Genomic DNA, 21,572 nt, shown 5'->3' with positions numbered 1-21,572 from the left:
GATAAAAAAGAACAACTTAGCAGAACAAGTCAGCTTTAAAAAAAGAGGTTACCACTTTAAAAACCATTTTTTTTTTTTTTTTTAATTTGACAGACAGATCACGAGTAGGCAGAGAGGCAGGCAGAGAGAGAGGAGGAGGCAGGCTCCCCGCTGAGCAGAGAGCCCGATGCGGGACTCGATCCCAGGACCCTGAGATCATGACCTGAGCTGAAGGCAGAGGCCTCAACCACTGACCCACCCAGGCGCCCCTTTAAAAACCATTTTTAAAGACAGCTTATTATATGCCTAATAATCTGTCCTGACTTTTACAAGTCAAATCAATTAAGTCCCTAACTGTTGGTGCATTTTTTTTACTAACTAAATAATGTATACTATCTTCCAACCTCAACCTCATTAAGATTACTGTTGTCTGACATAGTTAAAAATATTTAGACTATTATACATTACATATTACATACTGAAAGGTTTAAGGTAGCCAAAATCATAGCCCAACTTTATGAACAACCAACACTTTTATTTAAAAATGAAACCAAAGAAACACAACACTTTCTCTTTGAAATAGTAAGGAACACAATGTAAAATTTTTTTTGAAGAGCTTAAAATGTCACTGATGTCTTAAAATTTAAAATGATATTATGACATTTAAAAAAAAAAAAAGATGGGTAGCTTAGTGGTTAAGAGGATTAGGCTCCAAAATCAGATTGCCTGGACTCCTTCCACATTGGCTACACATTAGCTGGAGGAACGCAGAGAAGTTAAGTTCTCATCTGTACTTGGACGTAATACTACCATTTCATTGACAGGGCTGTTCTAAGCACTTTACACATGGTAACCCACTTAATCCTCTCCATAACCCTATGGGGTTGGTATTATTTTTGTGCTCATTTTCTAAATGCCCTCCCACCCCTGGAGGTTATGTAACTTGCCCCAAACGGTGAGGGGTGGCATATACACTATTCCAAAATATGCCACTCTGGCATAAGGATTGTTCTGAGCCGAAGGCTCTTGAAAAACAGCAGGTGTAAGAAGGGCTTTCTGGCCTTCCCTTTCCTTCCTAAAAGCAGGAGATAAAGTCCCCTAGAGAAGATGCCAGGAGGAAAGAAATACTCCTATCAGCAGAGGTGGAGAACTGAGGCCAAGAGAACTCTGTACAAACAGACCCTGTTAAAATAACTCTTATCTTCCTTTAGTCTCCCCACATTCTTTACTTTTCCATAAGGGCCTCTTTGTTCAACCTGGTATATAAGCACATAGGTTTTGCCACTTCTTTGGTCTTCATTTTCCTTGAGGGGGGGAGCTCCCATGTACATGGAAAAATCTGCATGCTTCCCTCCTGTCATTGCGTCCTATGTGTATGTATTTCCTAGGCCCAGGCAGAGACCTTAGGAGGAGTGAGAAGTTCTGCCTCCCTTAAAACAGAGACTCTGGCAAGTTGGAGAGCCAGGGTACTGAGCCAACAGGTCTGGCTCGAGTCAGGATTCTTATCTGCACTTCCCCGCAGTGCCTCTGAGGTGTTCCTGAGAAAGAAGGGAGGTGGTGTGATCAATGAGAAGAGAAAGAAGACCCAGGAAGAGAGAGCTGATGCTGGCTGATACCACCACAACTTCAGGAGAGTAACTAAGCTCACAGAACAGTAGGTAGATGCAAAGATTTTTCACGGAAAGTGGTGAAGGGGTAAAGCTTTGTACCTGGAGGGAAATAGGGCTAAACAGAGACAAGCATCAACACTCATGGAAACAGAAGGACGAGAAAGTCTCAGCAGACATCTATGGGACTTGTGTGGCTTGGGTCATCTGAAAGAGGGAGTACCACCAGCTGCATTTCAAATTATATCACTGTGGTAGAACGACGACAGAAGTGTCACCATGGTTGCTGCGGGGGAAGTACCGTGCAGGGACAGAACCTACCCGACTCCATCCGAGACGGTCCTGGGAAAATGCCCTTAAAGTACAGCACGCTGGCTTTCGGGAACATGTACCCTTAGAGCTTAGGTATATCAGATGGCACAGCTGGAACATGAGAGCAGATCAGAGTCATGAAGTGCTAGAAGTTTCCTCGTGAATTAGCAAATCTGCAAGTTTCTGTATCTTCTGAGGCTCAGCTAAAGACAGCGTCTTAAACCAGAGTCTTTTCTAGAAGAGGAAGGGTCCACAGCAAATAAGTTTCACCCACTGAGGTAGAATCGCCTGGAAACTGTGCCCCTATTGGGTCTAGCTGGCTAAAGTGAAGCATCTACATGTTTCAAGCCACCAGACACTGGAGACTTCAGAAGGAGCAGCAGCTGGAGTGTTTTTGCCTGTGGTTAAAACTTAGCCCTAAAGTGCTGCCCAGCGCTGGCCGGAGAGCCAGAGAGCGGAGAAGAGGCAGAAAGAGTTGCCGAGGCCCAGCATTAGAAGCTGCATGTGCTCGCCAAGATGTCTGCGCGCGTCTCTCACAGCCTTTAGATGGCTATTTGGTTACAAAAATAATAATGTTGATTTCAAATCATGAAACAACAGAAAGTAGCGATGTTCTCCACATATGTGTTCAGACTACAGGAAAACAAAGAACTGAGTTAGGAACATCAGGCTTTGTTGAAGCAAATTTTGAGAGATACATTTCTTGTGAAAGGCCTAAAGAAGAGACCAGAAGCATCCTTGAGGTTCAGTAGTGAAGCTAATTCAGGAGGTAAGAGGGAAGCAATGCTGGCAGATTTCAAGGAACAGAAGTTGGGACTGACGGAGCCAGTTCTGACCAGGAAGCCATGGCACAAACTCCTGACGTGGTAAGAAGGGCCAGATAAATAGGTGTGTGCATGGCACCCCAGTTTATACCTATCAGAAAGTTCCCCGGAAAAACCACTGACCTCGGTCAAACAATGCCTCACTATTTTGCCTCAGGTGGAGGAGATCTGGGCAGAGAGAAAAGTACTCTGACCACCAGAGCTATTGCCCCGTCCCAGGACAATATGAGGCAGATTCAGAGAAAGTGCCAGAAGGGAAAGTGTATTCCCTTTGTATTCCCTGTGTATTCTGGCCTGCCAGAACTCGACTGTGGTAAAGATGGGATAGTCTAAGGTAATATTTAGCCACAAGAAAAACTCTAATCTGGTCTCCCAGAGATTAAGGCCTAGCAATGGAAGAGGGCCAGATGGGCAAAACCTTTGTGTCATTTCTGTGAGAGACCAGATCCTAAAGAGAAGGGCTGAAGAGGCAGAGACCCACCCACCTACACTTCTAAAAGTATGGGGAAAGAGGCACAGCAGGAACCCTGGCTCTGAGAGGGCCTAATCTGAAAATTCAGGATGACCCTTAAATCCAAGGAACCATCCTCCACTTCTCAAAGACATACAGAGCACTTGCCAATGCAAGGGGACTCTGGTCTGACAGGGCCAAGATAAATACTGTTAAGAGCTAGGAAACTAGAATCTGGAAAGGGAGACACCTGAGAAACATCCCAGGGAGCAAATACCCTATGAATTCATGCACAACTTCTCGAGGAAGGAGCTGAATTTGGCAGGAGGAAGTCCAGAGTGGAAGAGGATGCCTGCTACGTGGGAACATTGGGTTTTGGCTCACCACCCTCTGGGGAGAGAATTTCTGGGAAGAACTATACAAAGACTGCAAATCTCCTCCTCAGGGGGAAAGACACAGTGACATGAAGGAAATGCTTTTTTCAGAATTCCCTTTGGAAAGAGCATAGTATTTGTTTGAAAGAACTTTTTTTTTTTAAGCCACCAAAATCATAATAAGTGCAGGTATCAGTTTTATAACAGAAAATAAACCAGTCTTTACAAACATATAGGAGACACAATTTAACATATTTAAAAAGTATACTTTATCCAGTAAATTATTTATTGGATGTCTAATTTAATTTCAGATGCTAATTTAAGAAGCAAGGTTTTGTGCTATTTATAAAACAGAACTTGAATCTACCAAGGATCCTTCAAGACTTCTGGTTTTTCACAATTAAAAAGGTTGACCAGCCTATCATGTAGAAAAAAAAGGGATGATTTTTCACATTTAATTTGAAGGATACAGCCAAAGTTATATATAAGAAGTGTATGACTTGATGACAATATTCTAAGTGATTGATGACCTTTATTTTTATAGATTTCATATACATAAATGAATTCTAGAATTAGAAGGAACTAATTTAAAAAATCGATCACATAATTTTCAAGTAATCTTTTAAAGGAAAAATTCTTCAGCCAATTATGATTATTTCTTAAAAAGACTCACCTAAAAGGACAAATCCATCTGCTTCTGTCTCTGGTGTGGAAGGCTTTTTAGATTCTGGAGATTTTCTGAAGAAGGGAAACATTGCAGCTATCTGAAACAGAAACACTATATAATGTCAAGTTCAGAGGAAAATATAAAAAAGTCTTACCCTTTTTAGTAAAAAGCCAAACACAGAGATAACACTATAATTACTTTTAGGAATTCTATTACCAGACTTAAGAACATAAGCCCCCTCCAGGTGTCAGAAGACAAACCCAGAAATTAAGGGGCAAAGACTTCCAGTTCACAAGCATGTGTGCCTTTTGAACCATACAACCTCTATCAATTTCTGAACAGGCAGGAAATAACACAAGAAATTATACACATGAAACTAAAATCAACAGATAACACCAGAATCTGGAAAGATCTCACTAGCTATAACACAGACACCGGACTGAGGAAAGGAAAAACAAAACAAAACAAAAACTTGTCCAGGTTTCTTGTCATGCCACCATCAGTTTAAGCATCATGAAACTGAGGCCACCTGAAAAAAAGAAAGGAAGGCACTTCTAACGTACGCCATAGTCAGTTACCTGATTCAGACACTCGCGGGCTGACTGTATCCATTGCAACTTCAAATCCCCATCAATGCAGATCTTTGTGTTGGTAAGATTTTGTCCCCCAACACACACCCACACACCATATTTATCTTTCTCCTCCCATCTTCGTACATTCAAGGAGGACAACAACTCCTAGAAAACAACTGGGAAGGGAGTTGGGGGGAACCTGAGAGCATACGTCACATTCTGAGCACAGTCCCTATAAGCAAAGCAATGTAAGTCTTGGTGGCAGCAAGTGCTCCGCATTTTAATTTCATATATTCCACCCACACCAGAAAACCAAGTAGGGAGGGTAAATAAAGATTTTATCTGAACAAAGCCTTCTGGAAATGGAGAACTGTACTGAGGTTTGCAGAGGTTGACCTGCCCTGAGCCGTGGACCTGAATGGACAGTGATGGAGCTTATGTGTTGATAAACATACTTGGCCGATTTTACTTTTAAAGGAATAACAACTGGAGAAGAATAACACAAGGCATGTGATCAAGAAAATTGTTCAGTAAAGGAAAAGGAACAGCCTCTGAAATCCTCAAAGAAAACACTTATAAGATACAGTGATGGGTCCAGAAGAAAGGTCTGGAAATAATTTGGCATCCTCCATAGAGGACAAGGAGACACAGCCCATAAGGACCTGGTGAAAAATGAGATTAGATGCAAAAGCAAGTGCAAAAGATGAAAAGACAGAGAGTGAGATGTGAAGAATAATTGAGTAAGATGAAGAGAAGCCTGTGGGAGAGTGAAATGGTATTAGAAGAGAACTGGTTGGCTTACAGGCAGGAATTTATAAAAACAGAGCTCAGATTTAAAGACTTGAAAGACTGGAAAAGGCAACCAACTTCTCAACCTCAAGCAGTTGAAAATAAGAGGAAGAAAGCCACTGAAGGAACAACAATTGATTAAGCATCAAATCAAGTATACAACCATTACACCTGATATTAAAACCTCAGCATGGATCCATGTGGCACGTAGTCAATTCCTTTACTTGGGATAAAATGGTTCAGGAATGGACGAAGAGGGTAGGTCTTCAGCTGAAGCCTAGCAGAGAAAAGCTACCCTCAAATAAAGAAGGAGGGAAGAAGCACCTGCAGGGTGAATGCAGTGAGGGATGTAGCAAATCTGAGACATGTCTAGCCAAAATTGTAGGTCTGGCTTTAAAACAAGACCAGAGCAGCTGGGTGGCTTGGTCAGTTAAGCAGCTGGCTCAGGTCATGATCTCAGGGTCATGGGATCGAGCCCTCCACTGGGCTCTCACTAGAGTGCTTCAGATTCTCTCTCTCTTTCCCTCTCCCTCTGTTCTGAAATAAATATGTATATGTGTATGTGTGTTAAAGGAGGACTATGACTAGTGGATATTTAGAACAGCCCTAGAGACAGAAAGTTGCCAGGGAAAACTGCTCAGACCCCAGTGAGGGCCCATTCTCTAGTGGCCAAGGAAGTTAGCAGAAAAGGAGGAAACTCCAAGAGGCTGGAGCCAATGGGCATGGAGAACAAGGACTGGGGTCCTCTCCCAGGAAGCAGAATCTGGGCATAATTAATAAGCATTCTCCAACCCAAGGTGGGGGCCCACCCAAAAGCCTGATCGCTCAGTTCTATTTCAGAATTGCTACCATTCCATGACTATCGTGTATCTCCCATTCCTTCCCTTTCTGAGTGAGAGAGGTCTGGGCAGTGTGTTTCCCACTTCCACCAGCGTGGGAGGGGCCGGGGCGTGGGTCATTTTAATTCACGAAGCCTCCAGACCAAGAGATGGCACACCTGGGCCTGATGGAGAGACACTGGACTTTGAGTGTGATACCGTGGCTGAATGGAGCAGTTTAGATGACTGCGCTTGGGGAGGGGTGAGTTATTTTGCCTACAATGAGGAGAACTGTATGTGATGACCACAAAGGAGAACCACGAGATCATTAGGGTTGTTCACTGGCTCTCTGGCTTAGGGGGACACAGGACTGCAGTGTTCTTTCCTCCTTGGAGGCAGATGCGGCCATGTGGCTTGCTCAGTTCACTGTGTCATGTGCCATCAGGGTGCTACACAGGAGCTTTGTGAAACACAGAGAAAGAGAAGCCCTTTCAAAACTGGTTCCTGTTCTAGCATATAAAGAAAAGCCTTCTAATAGAAGGATTCAAATTTCCAATACTTTTTTTTAAGGTTTATTTATCTATTTGACAGAGAGAGAGAGAGAGTTCCAGGGGGAACAGCAGGCAGAGGGAGAAGCAGGCTCTCTGCTGAGCAGGGAGCCCAGTGCGGGGCTCGATTCCAGGACCGTGGGATCACGACCCGAGTTAAAGGTAGATATTTAACCGACTGAGCTATGCAGGCGCCCCTCCAATACTTTTTCATGTCTGGCCACAAAACAGAAATGGAACGAACATGGAAATTACAAAAAGGGCTCTGATAAGTCAGTCTCAAGCCCCCAAAATTGAAATCTGTTGTTATAAAAGCCAGCCCAAGAGGCACCCGGATGGCTCAATCAGTTAAACGTCTGACTCTTGGTTTCTCTTTTTAATTCAAGTGTTTTGTACAGAACTTATAACTTAATTAAGTGAAGGATTTAAGCTTTCCATGACCTAAAACATCAAATTTAAACTATACACAGGCTCCATCAGTTTGTTGCTAGTATGACTGATTGGCAATGAATAATATTACAGTCCCGTCCTTTAGAACATTATAAACACTAGAAAAGGAGGGACAACTTGGGTTCCATGAGTCAAGCAATTTCCAGACATGGAAGAAATAGATTAGGAGTAAGAGAAAAGAAGTCAAGACAGAATGAAAGAACTCAGAATGGCAGCAAAGAATAGCTCACTACAAATATCCATCTGAAAGAACTCTAAAATTGTTACAAAAATACCAGTCACCCTCGCACCCATCACTCCACCAACCTGGCCTCCACCCTAACTACTTATTCAAGATGTTTCTCCGTGAGAACAAGTTTCCAACTTTACAGGTCTTGGGATCCCCTTGTGTAGCCAATACTGCTGCTGACGCTAATGAGTCATTCCACGAGGCACCAAGAAAGTCAGTGCACTCACACAGATTTACAGAAATCACTCCACGCAAGAAAAGACTATGTCCTGGACACTAGGATACATAATGCAATTCTCTTTCTCCCAGGAGATTTTCTCCTATCACTGAAAAACACAAAGAGTGGTGCAGAAATGTACCCTGGTGAGGCTGGCAATAACAATGTAAGCTCTCCCCTCTATGAACTACGCCCACAGTCAGAGAGCTGTGTGGGTAGGTCACATCCCCAGCAGCTAGACTGAGCTGTCCTGCCCGAGACTAGAAACAAGGAAGGAGAGGTGAGTGACTACAACCCCCCAACATGTGTTGGCCTCCTAGAGTGTCGGTCATTATACCAAATTGCTTTATGTGCTCCATCTCCTACAACCTCATAGCCAGCGCTCCAGGTATGTCTAAGGATTCACAATGTGTAAGTGAAAGAATCAAAGTAAAGGAGATTAAGTATTGGTCCAAGTTTATGTGGCTACTCAACAACCGAGCTAGAGTTTTAAACCAAGTTCTTTTGCAACCAAACTGAAAGCTTTTCATCAACAAAGCACCAAGACAAGGAGTCCTTGGCAGGTGGCACACTTGTGTTAGACTTTAATGTCCTATCACTCTCAGTCACGTGCACAGTATCAGTCACATACATTTGATTCACTCCAATTCTGTCTTTATCAATCCCTTCTTTCCCAAGTCTTGCTCAGCTCTAGGTTCTGAAGATATTTACTAATTCCACAGCATCTACGTTCAAGAACTTCATTTACTTTGTATTTCTATTTTATAAACATTCATTAAGTGCTTAGGCCAGATACTGACCAAGCATTGCCGATGCAGCACCCAACTTATATCCAGAAAAAACAAGTGCAGCCTCAGCCCACCATAGTTCTGAGACAATCCTTAGCAACAATAAGAGTGATTTAAGAGCCCCATCCCCAAAGTGGAGGAAGCTGCTAATAGTCCTGCTGCCCCAAGCGTAGTATATGGGAAGCCCCAAGCACTCATGCTTCTCATGTACACGGTCTTGACAGCTGGCCTTCTGCTTGGAGTTTTTAAGCCTATTCCAGTCTCATTTCCTTATTTACAATTTTCAATATTTTAAAAATTGTCTACAATAAGTGAATTTTATACTTATAAACAAGAAAAATGTCAACATTTACTCTTAAAAATTCATTATTAGCCAGTAGCAACGTTCTTGCTTGGCTGAGCTGAGACCCAACACAGAATGAATGTCTCCTAATTCTCAAACATGGGAATCCTCAAGCTACCTTAGTATGGATGGGGGATGAAGAATTCACCTGGCCCAGCCACAGGCTGGGAGAAAATACTTGCAAGTCACATATCTGTTAAAGAACGCATACCAAAGGGCGTCTGGGTGGCTCAGCTGGGTAAGCGTTTACCTTCAGCTCAGGTCATGATGGTAAGGTACTGGGATGGAACCTCGCATTGGGTTCCCTGCTCAGCACGCAGTCTGCTTCTCTCTCTCCCTCTGCCCCTCACCCCTGCTCGTGCTCTCTCTCTCTCAAAAATAAATAAAATCTTAAAAAAAAAAAGAACACATATCTAGAAAATATAAAGAACTCTTTTAAAAATTTATTTATTTATTTATTTGATAGAGAGATCACCAGTAGGAAGAGAGGCAGGCAAAGAGAGGGGGGAAGCAGGCTCCCCAGCGAGCAGAGAGCCCAATGCGGGGCTCCATCCCAGGACCCTGAGATCACGACCTGAGCTGAAGGCAGAGGCTCAACCCACTGAGCCACCCAGGTGCCCCTATAAAGAACTCTTAAAACTCATTAATGAGAAAACAATAAGAACTGGGCAAAAGTTATGACAGACACTTCACCAAAGAAGATATGTGGATGCCAAACAATCACATGCAAAGATATTCAACATCTTTAACCAACAGGCAAAGGCAAATTAAAATCTCAGCAAGATACCACCATATACCAATTAAAATATTTAAAATTTAGAAGGCCTGCTATGCTGAGTGCTGGCAAAAACGTGGAACAACTGGAAGTCTTGTATACTGCAGTAGGTGTGTAACACAGTACAACCACTATGAGTAAGAATTTGGCAGCTTCCTGAAAATATAAACATACATCTACCATATGACCCAGACCTTCTCTCAGATATTTACCTAAGAGAACTGAGAGCGTATGTCACACTTGTACACAAATGTCAGCCAGCTTTTTGAGTAAGAGCCCCAAAATGGAAACAACCCAAATGTCCAAAACCAGATAAATGGATACAGTGTGGCATATCCATAACACTGTTCAGCAGTAAAATGGAATGAAGTCCTAAAATATGCTGCAACATGCATGAATCTCAACAGAATTAAGCTGAGTGAAAGAAGCCAGACAAAAAAAGAGTTCATATTGTATGATTCCATTTATAAGAACTTCCAGAAAATGCAAACTAATGTATAGTGACAGAAAGCAGATCAGTGGTTGTCTGGGGAATGGGGAAGCAGGGGGCGGGTGGAGGAAGGAGGGATTACAAAGAAGCACAAGGAAACTTTAGGGCTGATGAATATGTTCATTATAGTGATTGTGGGGATGGTTTCAGGGGCATAAATGCATCTCAAAACTCATCAAACGATACACTTTCAATATGTGAAATTTTTTGTATGCTGTAAGAACTCAATAAAACTATTTTAAAAATTCGCTATTAGCACAATAACCTAGATGTCATAAAAATGTTTAGTTCACAATGATTCAGAAAATTGCCTCCAATCTCTTAAACCCCTGTGTGCGTGTTACAGATATAGTCTTTGTATAAAAGACAAAATGCTCTTCTCTGTGTAGTCACACAAAACAGAAAAATAAAAGGACAGTGTCTTCACTTTTAATAGTATACAGAAACTGCATATAAAAGGGTTATTAGCTTGATCGCTAGGCAGCGCAGCTCTTTTTGCTCTGAAAGGCCAGAGAGTAGGGCGAGTAATATATTTATTTTTCCCTATTATTCTAAGGCTTACCTATTAAATAATATTACCCATGACAAAAGGATGAAGGCAACCTGGTTTTCTCAATTTGATTATCTTCTTTCAATTTCAATACACTAGATAATGTAAAATGCAAATACACCACAACTCCCATCTGTGATTGATCAACAGCAGCCACTTAACAGTAAAAACATACAAGTTTCCCCTGCTATCCAAATGTAGAGAGTTTCTAGAAAAGCATTTTGTAAGCCAAAATGGCATAAAATGAAAAAGTAGTTAGCATTAATTTATATGGAAAAATTTTTAAACATGCCCAGACTCCCAAGATAATTTCTCTGCAGCTTTTCAGGTACCTTAGGACACATCTTGCTAAGGGATACACAAAATAAATGCAAATAAAGCCAGGGCAGAGTGGAGAGCTATAGCGGCTTGATGCTGAAATGCTCAGTGTAGTTCCCAGGAAAGGAGCTTGGCGGGATCGCACACTGCCTCTGTAATAGCTTGCTGCAAACCAACACTGACCCTCTTTTTACTTCCCACCTTTTTTTCATAGAAGCGGAAAATCCTCCTCAGACTTGTTTCAGTCAGCGACAACAGGTACTAAGGTTAAGTCTTTCGTAAGAGCAAAGCAGTATAATGTGAACTTTCAAAAAGCAGGGGATACCTCTATGCATACACACATGCATGGCTTTTTTTTCCCCGCCTTCATATTTGCTCCCAAAGGAATCCAGAAGGGTCAGTGAGAATTAGAAGAGCCCTGTTGGGACTTCACAAATAGGTAGCCTTGAGTTCAACGTCATCTGCTGGGTAGCGTACAGACACAAATCAAGGAGAAGGAGGGCCTCTGCTGTAAGAAGGGTCACTAAGAACAAACAGTACAGTGCGTTTGGAGGACAGCAAAGGGATTATTAACCTGGGTGGCTCAGTCGTTAAGCGTCTGCCTTCGGCTCAGATTATGATCCCAGGGTCCTGGGATCCAGCCCTGCATCAGGCTCTCTGCTCCACAGGAAGCCTGCTTCTCTCTTTCCCACTCCCCCTGCTTGTATTCCCTCTCTCTGGTCAAATAAATAAATAAATAAATAAATAAAATCTTAAAAAAGGCGGGGGGGATTAACTTCAACAGAGGCATGCACATAAGCAGCAGAAATTAACACTGCAAGAGCAAGGTCAAGAGCAAGGTGGAGACAAATTATTGAAAGGGCTGAAGAGTCAAGAACATGTTAGAATAGCCACAGTTGCAGACCAGGCTCTGTTTAGTGTTACTGTATGGTCTAGGATCTTGAGGAAAGTCGTGTTTCAGAAAGATTAAGTTTAACACGACATGCTGAAGAGGCTGACTGAGAGCACGGAGTCAAGAAGTTAGAGAGCTGCAGCATAAAGGGATTGGATTAGATGGGCGACGTTTGAATAAAAGGAAGCGATGCGCAGAAATATGGAGCAGGCTAGTAACTCTCTGCTCTACAAAAATGCAGATGGGAAGGAATTACCACAAGGCGACTGAGAGTTTAAGCTTGAGGGACTGAAGAAAGTGATATTATGAATTAGAAAAGAAGGAAAGGGAAGTTCATTTTGAGAGAGGAAATATAATGAATTCCATTTCAAACAAGCTAAATGTAAGGGAAACAGGACTTGCCCAAATATAAATATGTAAAACGCAGTTAGAAAAATAAGACCTAGTGCCCCAGAGAAAGGGAGCTGTTAGCACATAAATGGTAGCCAAAATCAGGAACACCAGTGGTATTTCAAACGGAAAATGTGAAAGTTCAGGGCTTGAGGTCACGATCTCTAAGATCTCAGAGATCTTAATTCCCACCAAAGTGATGTGTACACTCCCTTTTCTTCAGTATTTTCAAAAACATACTTGGCGGTCTTATCAGGACTTAAATATTAACTCGACTATATTGTTTCACGTTTCAAAACTGCAGAAGCAACTGACCTCTTCAGCATAACCCAGGGGTGGTAAATTCAAATGCCAATCAGCTAAGAATGCGTGAAGCCAGCCTCCTGTGAGACAGGGAGTGACAAGGAGTGCGGGTCGGTCTCCCACGGGCACCTCCAGAGAGGGAGGGAGGGAGACAGATACGCAGGGAGCCGCGAGGAGGAGCCCTTCACCAAAACAAGGCTTGTAAGGGCTTGATTCAGGAACCAGTGAAAGGCAGCTTCTGACGGTTTTGAGCTAGGGAAACCTGGACTCAGATTTGCACACTCTGTTACGGCCAAGCTAAAAACAACAATAAGAACAGTAACAACAACAAACACACATGGGACCAAGCTGAAGCTACCGTTAGCTCACCTCTCCCCCACGAAGATGATTCCAAAGCATCTAGAAAGCTCGGTGGAACGCGGCCTGAACGTCTAAAGCTGCCTCGGTCAGAAGGGCCCATTTTAAGGCCTGTGAGCCGGACTAGGAGCCTGGGGCCCCCTACTGCTGCTCCTGCTCTCTCAGTCCTCTTAGAGAACCTTCCAGCTAAAGTGATTTATTTTTCCTCAAACATTTTTTAATAGATCATTTTAGCTGATATGATCTACTTATACTTCTTTAACCATTTGCTTTAACATCTTTTTTTTCTTAAAGATTTTATTTTTTTATATGACAGAGAGAGAAAGCAGAGAGAGCACAAGCTGGGGGAGCGGCAGAGGCAGAGGGAGAAGCAGACTGCCCACTGAGCAGGGAGCCTGATGCGGGACTCGATCCCAGAATCCTGGGATCATGAGCTGAGCAGAAGGCAGTCGCTAAACCTACTGAGCCACCCAGGCGCCCATAACATCTTTTCCATATATTCTTTACAGTATGTCTTTTGACTGTATTTGTTTTATACTATTTTATTCTTTCTGTAGTTTTCCTAATTTACTGGTTTCTTAAAAAAAAAAAAACTAGCAGGCCTTCTAATTATAAAAGTAATTTCTATTTTTGTGTGTGAAGGGGTTGAGGGGATAAGCATGTTTATACTTAGAAAACAAAAATATGGAAAACTATACAGTGAACCTAATAGCTGTCATTACCAGGATGCATGACCAGTTTATATTCACTGTACAGTTCTCTTGTAGTATTCACATTTTTCTATTTTCTGTCTAAAAAACAAAACAAAACAAAAAAAACAGAAGGCACCTTTGGTGTTTCCAGTGATAGTTTCGTGAAGGAATGTGGGCCTAGTGTCACCAACTCTGATTTTTCAAGACAAAGTGGAAATCGAATTATTTTGGAAAAAATCTAGTTTTTAGGTGATACCAACAAACTAAAAATATTTTTAAAATGCTCCAGAGACTGAAAAACCTTCCACAAACTGGATGTGGCCTTCAGGTGCATGTTAAACCTAGGCCAGGAATGTGCATTATAGCTTAAATCTCATCAGCATAAAGAAAAATTGTGAAAAGCTTTGGAATTTAGCAGATCTTCTGGCTAGCTTATCCATCTGGATTATGGTAACTTTTGTTTATCTTTGACTAGGTTATATCACCACGCTATAGGAGGTAACTTGTGGAAAATGATAGTCATGCCAGTAATTCCTCTCCACAGAAATGTATCAGGTAGAATGCATTCATTACTGCTCTGTATGATAGTGACCAGTTTTGCATCCATTTGTAAATTCAGCATTCCCTTCTTTGACTAGAAATGTGTGGTGATACTTTGAGTTCTCTTTTGAACAAGTTATAATATCTTACAAGTTCCCTCCTTAATAAGTTCAGTAGTCTCTTTTATATTTGTATGAAAGAGATTAATTTAACCCCTTTTAAAATTTATCCATTACTTTTGGACTACCAAATAGGATTACCCAAAGGTTTTCCCTCTGTTTTGCCATCCTATTTAGCTTTTTTATTTTTAAAGGTTTGTGATACTGGTGTAATAGGGGAAAGGAATGGGTGTCTGAGAGGATAAGCAAGTGGGGAGCAAGGAAAGGACCTTTAAACTGATGTCACAGATAAGCTCCCAGGAAGTCGGAAAGCAAATTAATTGAATGGAAGCATTAACACAAATTTTATTTCCACCTCTCTGATTTTATGTTCAGACTGGCCCCCTCCCCCAAAACATTCCAGAAACAAACATACAAACAAACAAAAACAAAGAACTGAATCTTGGATCTACAGCTGTTTTTCTTTCTTTTTTTTTTTTAAAGAATTTATTTACTTGACAGAGAGAGATCATAAGTAGGCAGAGAGGCAGGCAGAGAGAGAGAGAGAGGGAAGCAGGCTCCCTGCTGAGCACAGAGCCCGATTCGGGACTCGATCCCAGAACCCCGAGATCATGACCTGAGCCGAAGGCAGAGGCTTAAACCACTGAGCCACCCAGGTGCCCCTACAGCTGTTTTTCAAACTGCAGGTCCCAATCCTTTAGCAGAAGCAAACTCAATTTAGTGGGTCATGACCACATTTTTAAATAGAATGAAATAAACAAAAAAAGAAGAAGAAAGGGAAAAGAAGCAAAAAGTTATCAGAGAGTATCACGTATGGTAAATAATGGTTTATAAACTTTTGCTTTGGGTGTTAGGACATGATATGAAACGTATCTCTTAGTTTGGGTTGCAGGCAAAAGTTTCAAAGCCACTAATCTTACAGCACTGCTCACATAACTCCTAAAAGGACTGTGAGACATTATGCACCCCTTTGCACTTTTTAAGGTAACATCTAGAATTAATCCACTGAAGATTATAAAGGGTGTAGTTTCTAGCATATCATAAATATACAAATGTGGAAATAAAACTGTTATAACATTATTTTAAACTTCCTCAATGGAATCTAAACACCAGAGCATTTTAATATCCACCATCAACGATTTTTAAAATACATGAACAAGTTCTTTCTAACAGTAGGAAATTTTACATTGCTCTTTTTTCTCCCTTAACTGGTATTTCCATTCCATTTCCCCTGGTCTGTAGCAGCTCAGAGATGTCCTCAGAACACACAAGCGCAGTTTTTACAACATAGCCAGATGCGTACAAAGTGGTGATGGCAACCTCACTTTGAAGACATTCCGTCCTTTAATGTAACACTTTTAACCTTTTCACTTGTCACCTAACTGGAAAGTGACATCATGCGCATATATATCAGCCATTAAAAATTGAAGTGATATGATTTAAGAAAACTCACTTCCCTAACATGACGAATATAGCTGCTTTTAGCAAACTGTTAAACAGGTATGATTTTTAGCCTAAACAGAGTATCTAAAATACTTAGAAAGGTGGAAGATCTTGAGCTACAAATTCATAATTATAAAGCACCAGGCAAGACAGGATTCTGGAAGAGTGTAAAGGCGCTCCAGAGAATTTCACAGGGAAGATTTCACGCAGGGGCCAAGTTGGAATTCTTTTCTTCATTTTGTAGGCTTTTTATTAGTCTGGGTTGGGGGGTGTTTCTAGTTTGTCACCCCAACTTGGTGACTTTTAACAGTTGGCTTTACTTGCCATGGGGAGCAGCACAAAGGCTTCATCTGATAATCTCAACTGCCAGCTACTCATTAGCGTGTAAGAGGCATACCACCAGGAGCTGTTTGCAATCATTAGCTGTTGCTATAATAATAAAATCCTGCTATCTTGGAAGCATTACATAATCTGAAATTACTAATTTTCTGGAATTTTCTCCAGCAGAGCTGCTTTTCAAGCATATGACAAAAATGTCTTGAAAAGTCACAAGCTGGTCCAAGAAAGTTTTAGAACAGAACCTTCCTTCTTTTCATATCATTTTTACATCATTGCATACAGACATCTCACCAAGAGTAAAATGGACCTCATGCAATTTTACTCTCCTCCATTACTTTGGAAATAAATATGACCCCCAAAGTCTCTGTTAGAATTATCAGGGAGGTTTCACGTAGTTTTACTGTTATTGTTGTTGCTGGATTTGGGGATTTTTGTTGGTCTGTTTTCCTCTTAATTAGCTAGCTACCCTATTGTTTTCAGAATCAAGACTGGTATCCTGGCAGTGATAAGAACTGGCTGCTTTTCCCAGTCCTGTCCCTTATTCATTAAAATAAAAAATAAAAAAATAAAAAAGGACACCATAATAATAATATTCCCCGCTGATTCTACTAATTTAGGAAGGCAAAATCTCAGAGGAGTTAAGATTGCAGAGGAGTAGGGAGACCCTAGAACACAGCTGGAACACAGCTATATAAATACCAAATCATTCTGGACACCCAAGCAATCAATCAGAGGACTGAGAGATTAAAAATGCACAACTTAGAGCTGAAAAACAACAAAGAAAAACCACCACATCGTGAAAAGTAGGCAATGCAGAGAGCTGATTTGGAGGACAGAGATGTGGGTGCTGCTAGGGAGCCCTGATTGCAGAGAGAGGACTGAGAAAGAGTGGAAATGGGCGCACAGAGAATTGTACAAGAAGAACTCTTCCCTAAAACAATGACCAGGAAAAGGAGAGGAGTGGACCATCGCAAGTTTTTATAAACAGGGAAGCACAGAGTGTGAGGTTTCAGAGGTGGGTAACATCACCGGGGTCATGCCTGGGTCTTAGCAGTGCTCCAGTGAGGAAGGAGGGCAGAGACCCAGGAGTGGGCAGCGAGGTCTGAGGAAGCCCTGGGTTGCATGTGGAGAGGCAGTTTCCCTGCTTGGAGTACATTTGGGAGATGGGGTGCTGTGACCTCTCCGGGCCAAGGGACCCAGAGGATACCACTGAGCTGCCCCATAGGCTAGCACAGAAACACAGGCAAGGGCTGAAGGCAGCGAGTCTCAGCAGGGTTCTTGCTGTGCCTTGCCATAAACTCCAAACCACCGTGTGGTTACACCTCTGATTTCTGGGACAAACCTTCAGGCAGCTGCAGCTCAGCCAGGCCCTCCCCCAGGGGATCAGCATGGATATTGCCCACAGGGATCTCTAAACTTTGGAGTTTTGGAACCCAGCCTGTGCCTGAGATAAAACACAGGAGTGTCATTACAGCTGGCAGACAGACACCTCAGAGGCAGGCAGGGTGAAAACAGGGATGTCAAAGAGGCCTGGAACACAGGAGAGGAGACTGTGTGCTCTTCTGTGAGAGTTTCCTGAAGGGTGGCAGGTGCTAGCTCCCCATCCCTGGAGGAGAGAGCCATTTCCATCCCCGCCCATCAGTGCTGAAAAACTTCAGGGAGCAAAACAGCACCACCTAGTGGAGACCAAAGCTACTTACACCAAGTCCCACCTGCCCTGGTGCCTTGCAGGGGCATCTCTACCTGCAAGTCCACCTGAGAATCAGAGCAAGGGTCCCCTCCTTCAGGTAACAAGCAAACACCCCTTGTAGGCACCTAGTCTACAGCTCAGAGTGCAGCAAAGCATCAGCTCTAGGGTAAATAGGATCTACCTTCCTTTTTATTTTTATTATTTATTATTATTTTTAATTAAAAGTTTTAAATTTTATTATTTAATGTGTTTTTTATTTTTTAATTTTTTAAAATTTATTTAAAAATTTCAAAGATATTTTTTGGATCTAGCTTCTTTTAACAAGCAGATCAAAACATACCTAGGATCTAGATTCCTTTTTTTTTTTTTCCCCTGGACAAAATGATAAGATGGGAGGAACTCACCCCAAAAGAAAGAACAGGAAAAAAGTCACAGAGAGGGGTTTAATCAATACAGATATAAGTAAGATGTCTGAACTAGAATTTAAAACAACAATAATAAGGACACTAGCTGGGCATGAAAAAAGCACAGAAGACACTAGAGAATCCCTTATTGCGGAGATTAAAATAACTAAAATCTAGTCAGGCCAAAATTAAAAATGCTATAACCCAGATGCAAACATGAACAGATGCCATGACAATGGAGATGGATGAAGCAGAAGAAAGAATTACTGATACAGAAGATTAAAATATGGAAAATAATGAAGCTGAAAAGAAGATGGAAAGAAAAGTATTGGATCATGAATGCAGACTCAGGGAACTCAGTGACTCCTTAAAGCATAATAGCATTCATATCATAGGAGTCCCAGAAGATGAAGAAAAAGAAGCAGAAGGTTTGAGTACCTGAAAACTTCTCTAATCTAGGGAAGGGAACAGACATTGAAATCTAAGAAGCAAAGAGAACTCCCATTAAATTCAACAAAAGCTGGCAATCAACAAGAAATATTACAGTCAAATTAAAAAAATAATAGACAAAGAAAGAATCCTGAAAGCAGCAAGGAAAAAGAAACCTTAAAGTATTACAAGATACAAGGTAAAGACAGATCAGGTTCGCAGCAAATCTGTCCATAGAAATTTGACGGACCAAAAGACAGTGGCAGGATATACTCAACGTGCTAAATGGGAAAAATACCTAGCCAAGAACACTTTATCTAGCAAGGCTGTCATTCACGACAGAAGGACAAATCAAAAACTAAAGGCATTCATGACCACTAAACCAGCCCTGCAAGAAATATTAAAGGAGACTCTTTGAGTGGAGAAAAGAAGACCAAAAGCAACAAAGACTAGCAAGGAACAGAGAACACCAGCAGGAAAAACAAAAACAAAAACAAAAAACTTTATAGGTAATACAACAGTATTAAATTCATATCTTTCAATAATCACTCTGAATGTAAATGGACTAAATGCTGCAATCAAAAGACATAGGGTATCAGAATGAATTTTTTAAAAAAATCTATATGCTGTCTATGAAAGACTCATTTTCGAACCTAAAGACACCTCCAGATTGAAAGTGAAGTGATGGAAAACCATCTATCATGTTAACGGACATTAAAAGAAAGCCAGAGTAGCTGTACTTATATCAGACAAACTAGATTTTACTTATTTACTTATTTATTTATTTTCTGAGAGAGAGCCACACACACATACACACATACACATAATGGGGAGTAGGAGGGACAAACAAGACGGGGAGAATCTTAAGCAGACGCTGCATTGAGAGCAGAGCCTGATGTGTGGCTGGGTCTTACAACCCTGAGATCATAATCTGAGCCAAAATCAAGTTTCAGATCCTTAATCAACCGAACCACCCAGATGGCCCCAGACTAACTAGATTTCAGACCAAAGACTGCAACAAGAGATGAAGGAGGGCATTGTATCATCCAAAAGATGCAACAATTATAGGTATTTATGCCCCCAACTTGGGAACACCCAAATATATGAAACAATTAATAACAAACATAAGAAAACTCATTGATAATAAAACAATAATAGTAGGGACTTTTAACACCCCACTTCCAGCCATGACAGATCATCTAAGCAGAAAATCAACAAGGAAACATGGCTTGGAATAACACACCGGACCAGATGGACTTGACAGATACATTCAGAACATTTCATCCTAAAGCAGCAGAATACACATTCTTTTTGACTGTACATGGAACACTCTTCAGAACAGATCACACACTTGGTCACAAATCAGCCCTCAAGAGGTACAGAAAGACTGAGATCATACATGCATATTTCCAGGCCACGCCACTATGAAATGAGGTCAGCCAGAAGAAATAATTTGTGAAGACCACAAATACATGGGAGTTAAAAAACATCCTACCAAAGAATGAACAGGTTAACCAAGAAATTAAAGAAGAAATTTAAAAGTACATGGAATCAAATGAAAATGAAAACGTGACAGTCTAAAACCTTTGGGATGCAGTAAAGACAGTCCTAAGATGGAAGTATACCGCAATACAGGCCTCCCTCAAAATGCAAGAAAAGTCTCAATACACAACCTAGCCTTTCAACTAACAGAGCTAGAAACGTATCCACAAATAAAACCTAAAGCCAGCAGAAGAAGGGAAATAAGATTAGAGCAGAAATAAATGATACAGAAACAAACAAACAGGGGCGCTTGCGGGCTCAGTGGGTTAAGTCTCTGCCTTCGGCTCAGGTCATGATCTGGGTCCTTGGATCGAGCCCTGCAGTGGGCTTTCTGCTCAGAAGGGAGCCTGCTTCCCCTCTCTCTCTCTGCCTGCCTCTCTGCCTACTTGTGATCTCTGTCTGTCAAATAAATAAACAAAATCTTAAAACAAACAAACAAACAAACAAACAAAAACCCCAGTAGAACAGATCAATGAAACTAAAAGCTGGTTCTTCAAAAGAATCGATAAACTTGATAAACTCCCAACCAGACTTAACAAAAAGAAAAGAGAAAGGACTCAAACAAATAAAGTCACAAATCAAAGAGGAGAGATAACAACAAACACTACAGAAATACAAACAATTATAAAAGAATACTATGAAAAATTACATGCCAATAAACTGGGCAATTTGGAAGAAATGGACAAATTCCTAGGGACATATAAACCACCAAAGCTGAAACAGGAAGAAATAAGAAATTTTAAACAGACTCATAACCAGCAAAGAAACTGAATTAGTAATCAAAAATTTCCCAATAAACAAAAGTTCAGGAGCAGATGGGTTCCTAGGGGAATTCTACCAGACATTTAAAGAAGAGTTAATACATATTCTTTTCAAATTGTTCCAAAAAATAGAAATGGAAAACTCCAAACTCTTTCTACAAGGCCAGCATTACCTTGATACCAAAACCAGACAAAGACCCCACTGAAAAGGAGAATTATAGGGCAATATCTCTGATGAACATGGACGTAGAAATTCTCAACAAGATACTAACAAATTGAATCCAACAGTATATTAAAAGAATTATTCAGTAGGAAGTATTCCTGGGCTGGAAGGGTGGTTCAATATTCACAAATCAATCAATGTGATACACCACATTAATAAAAGAAAGGATAAGAACCATATGATCCTCTCATGATGCAGAAAAAGCATCTGACAAAACAGCATTTCTTGATAAAAACCCTCAACGAAGTAGGCATAGAGGGAACATACCTCTACTTCATAAAGGCCATATACAAAAGACCCACAGCTAAGATTATTCTCAACGGGAAAAAACTGAGAGCTTTTCTTCT

General features: G+C 41.2%; 1 protein-coding gene across 1 annotated transcript in view; it reads right to left on the bottom strand.

Moving 5' to 3' along the window:
• LOC111147184 (UBAP1-MVB12-associated (UMA) domain containing 1) overlaps positions 1-21,572 on the bottom strand; it is a 220,304-nt gene that overhangs the window by 185,123 nt on the left and 13,609 nt on the right. The window contains exon 2 of the mRNA XM_022503075.1: positions 4,221-4,311. Within this exon, the coding sequence (XP_022358783.1) occupies positions 4,221-4,302 (82 nt within the window). The 5' untranslated portion in view covers positions 4,303-4,311. The remainder of the gene's footprint in view (positions 1-4,220; positions 4,312-21,572) is intronic.

The sequence above is a fragment of the Enhydra lutris genome, unplaced genomic scaffold (assembly GCF_002288905.1).
Source record: "Enhydra lutris kenyoni isolate GAN:26980312 unplaced genomic scaffold, ASM228890v2 scaffoldscaffold16, whole genome shotgun sequence".
NCBI classification, from domain to species: Eukaryota; Metazoa; Chordata; class Mammalia; order Carnivora; family Mustelidae; genus Enhydra; species Enhydra lutris.
Note: the sequence above shows the minus strand (reverse complement) of the source record. Positions and strands in the feature narration are given on the sequence as shown.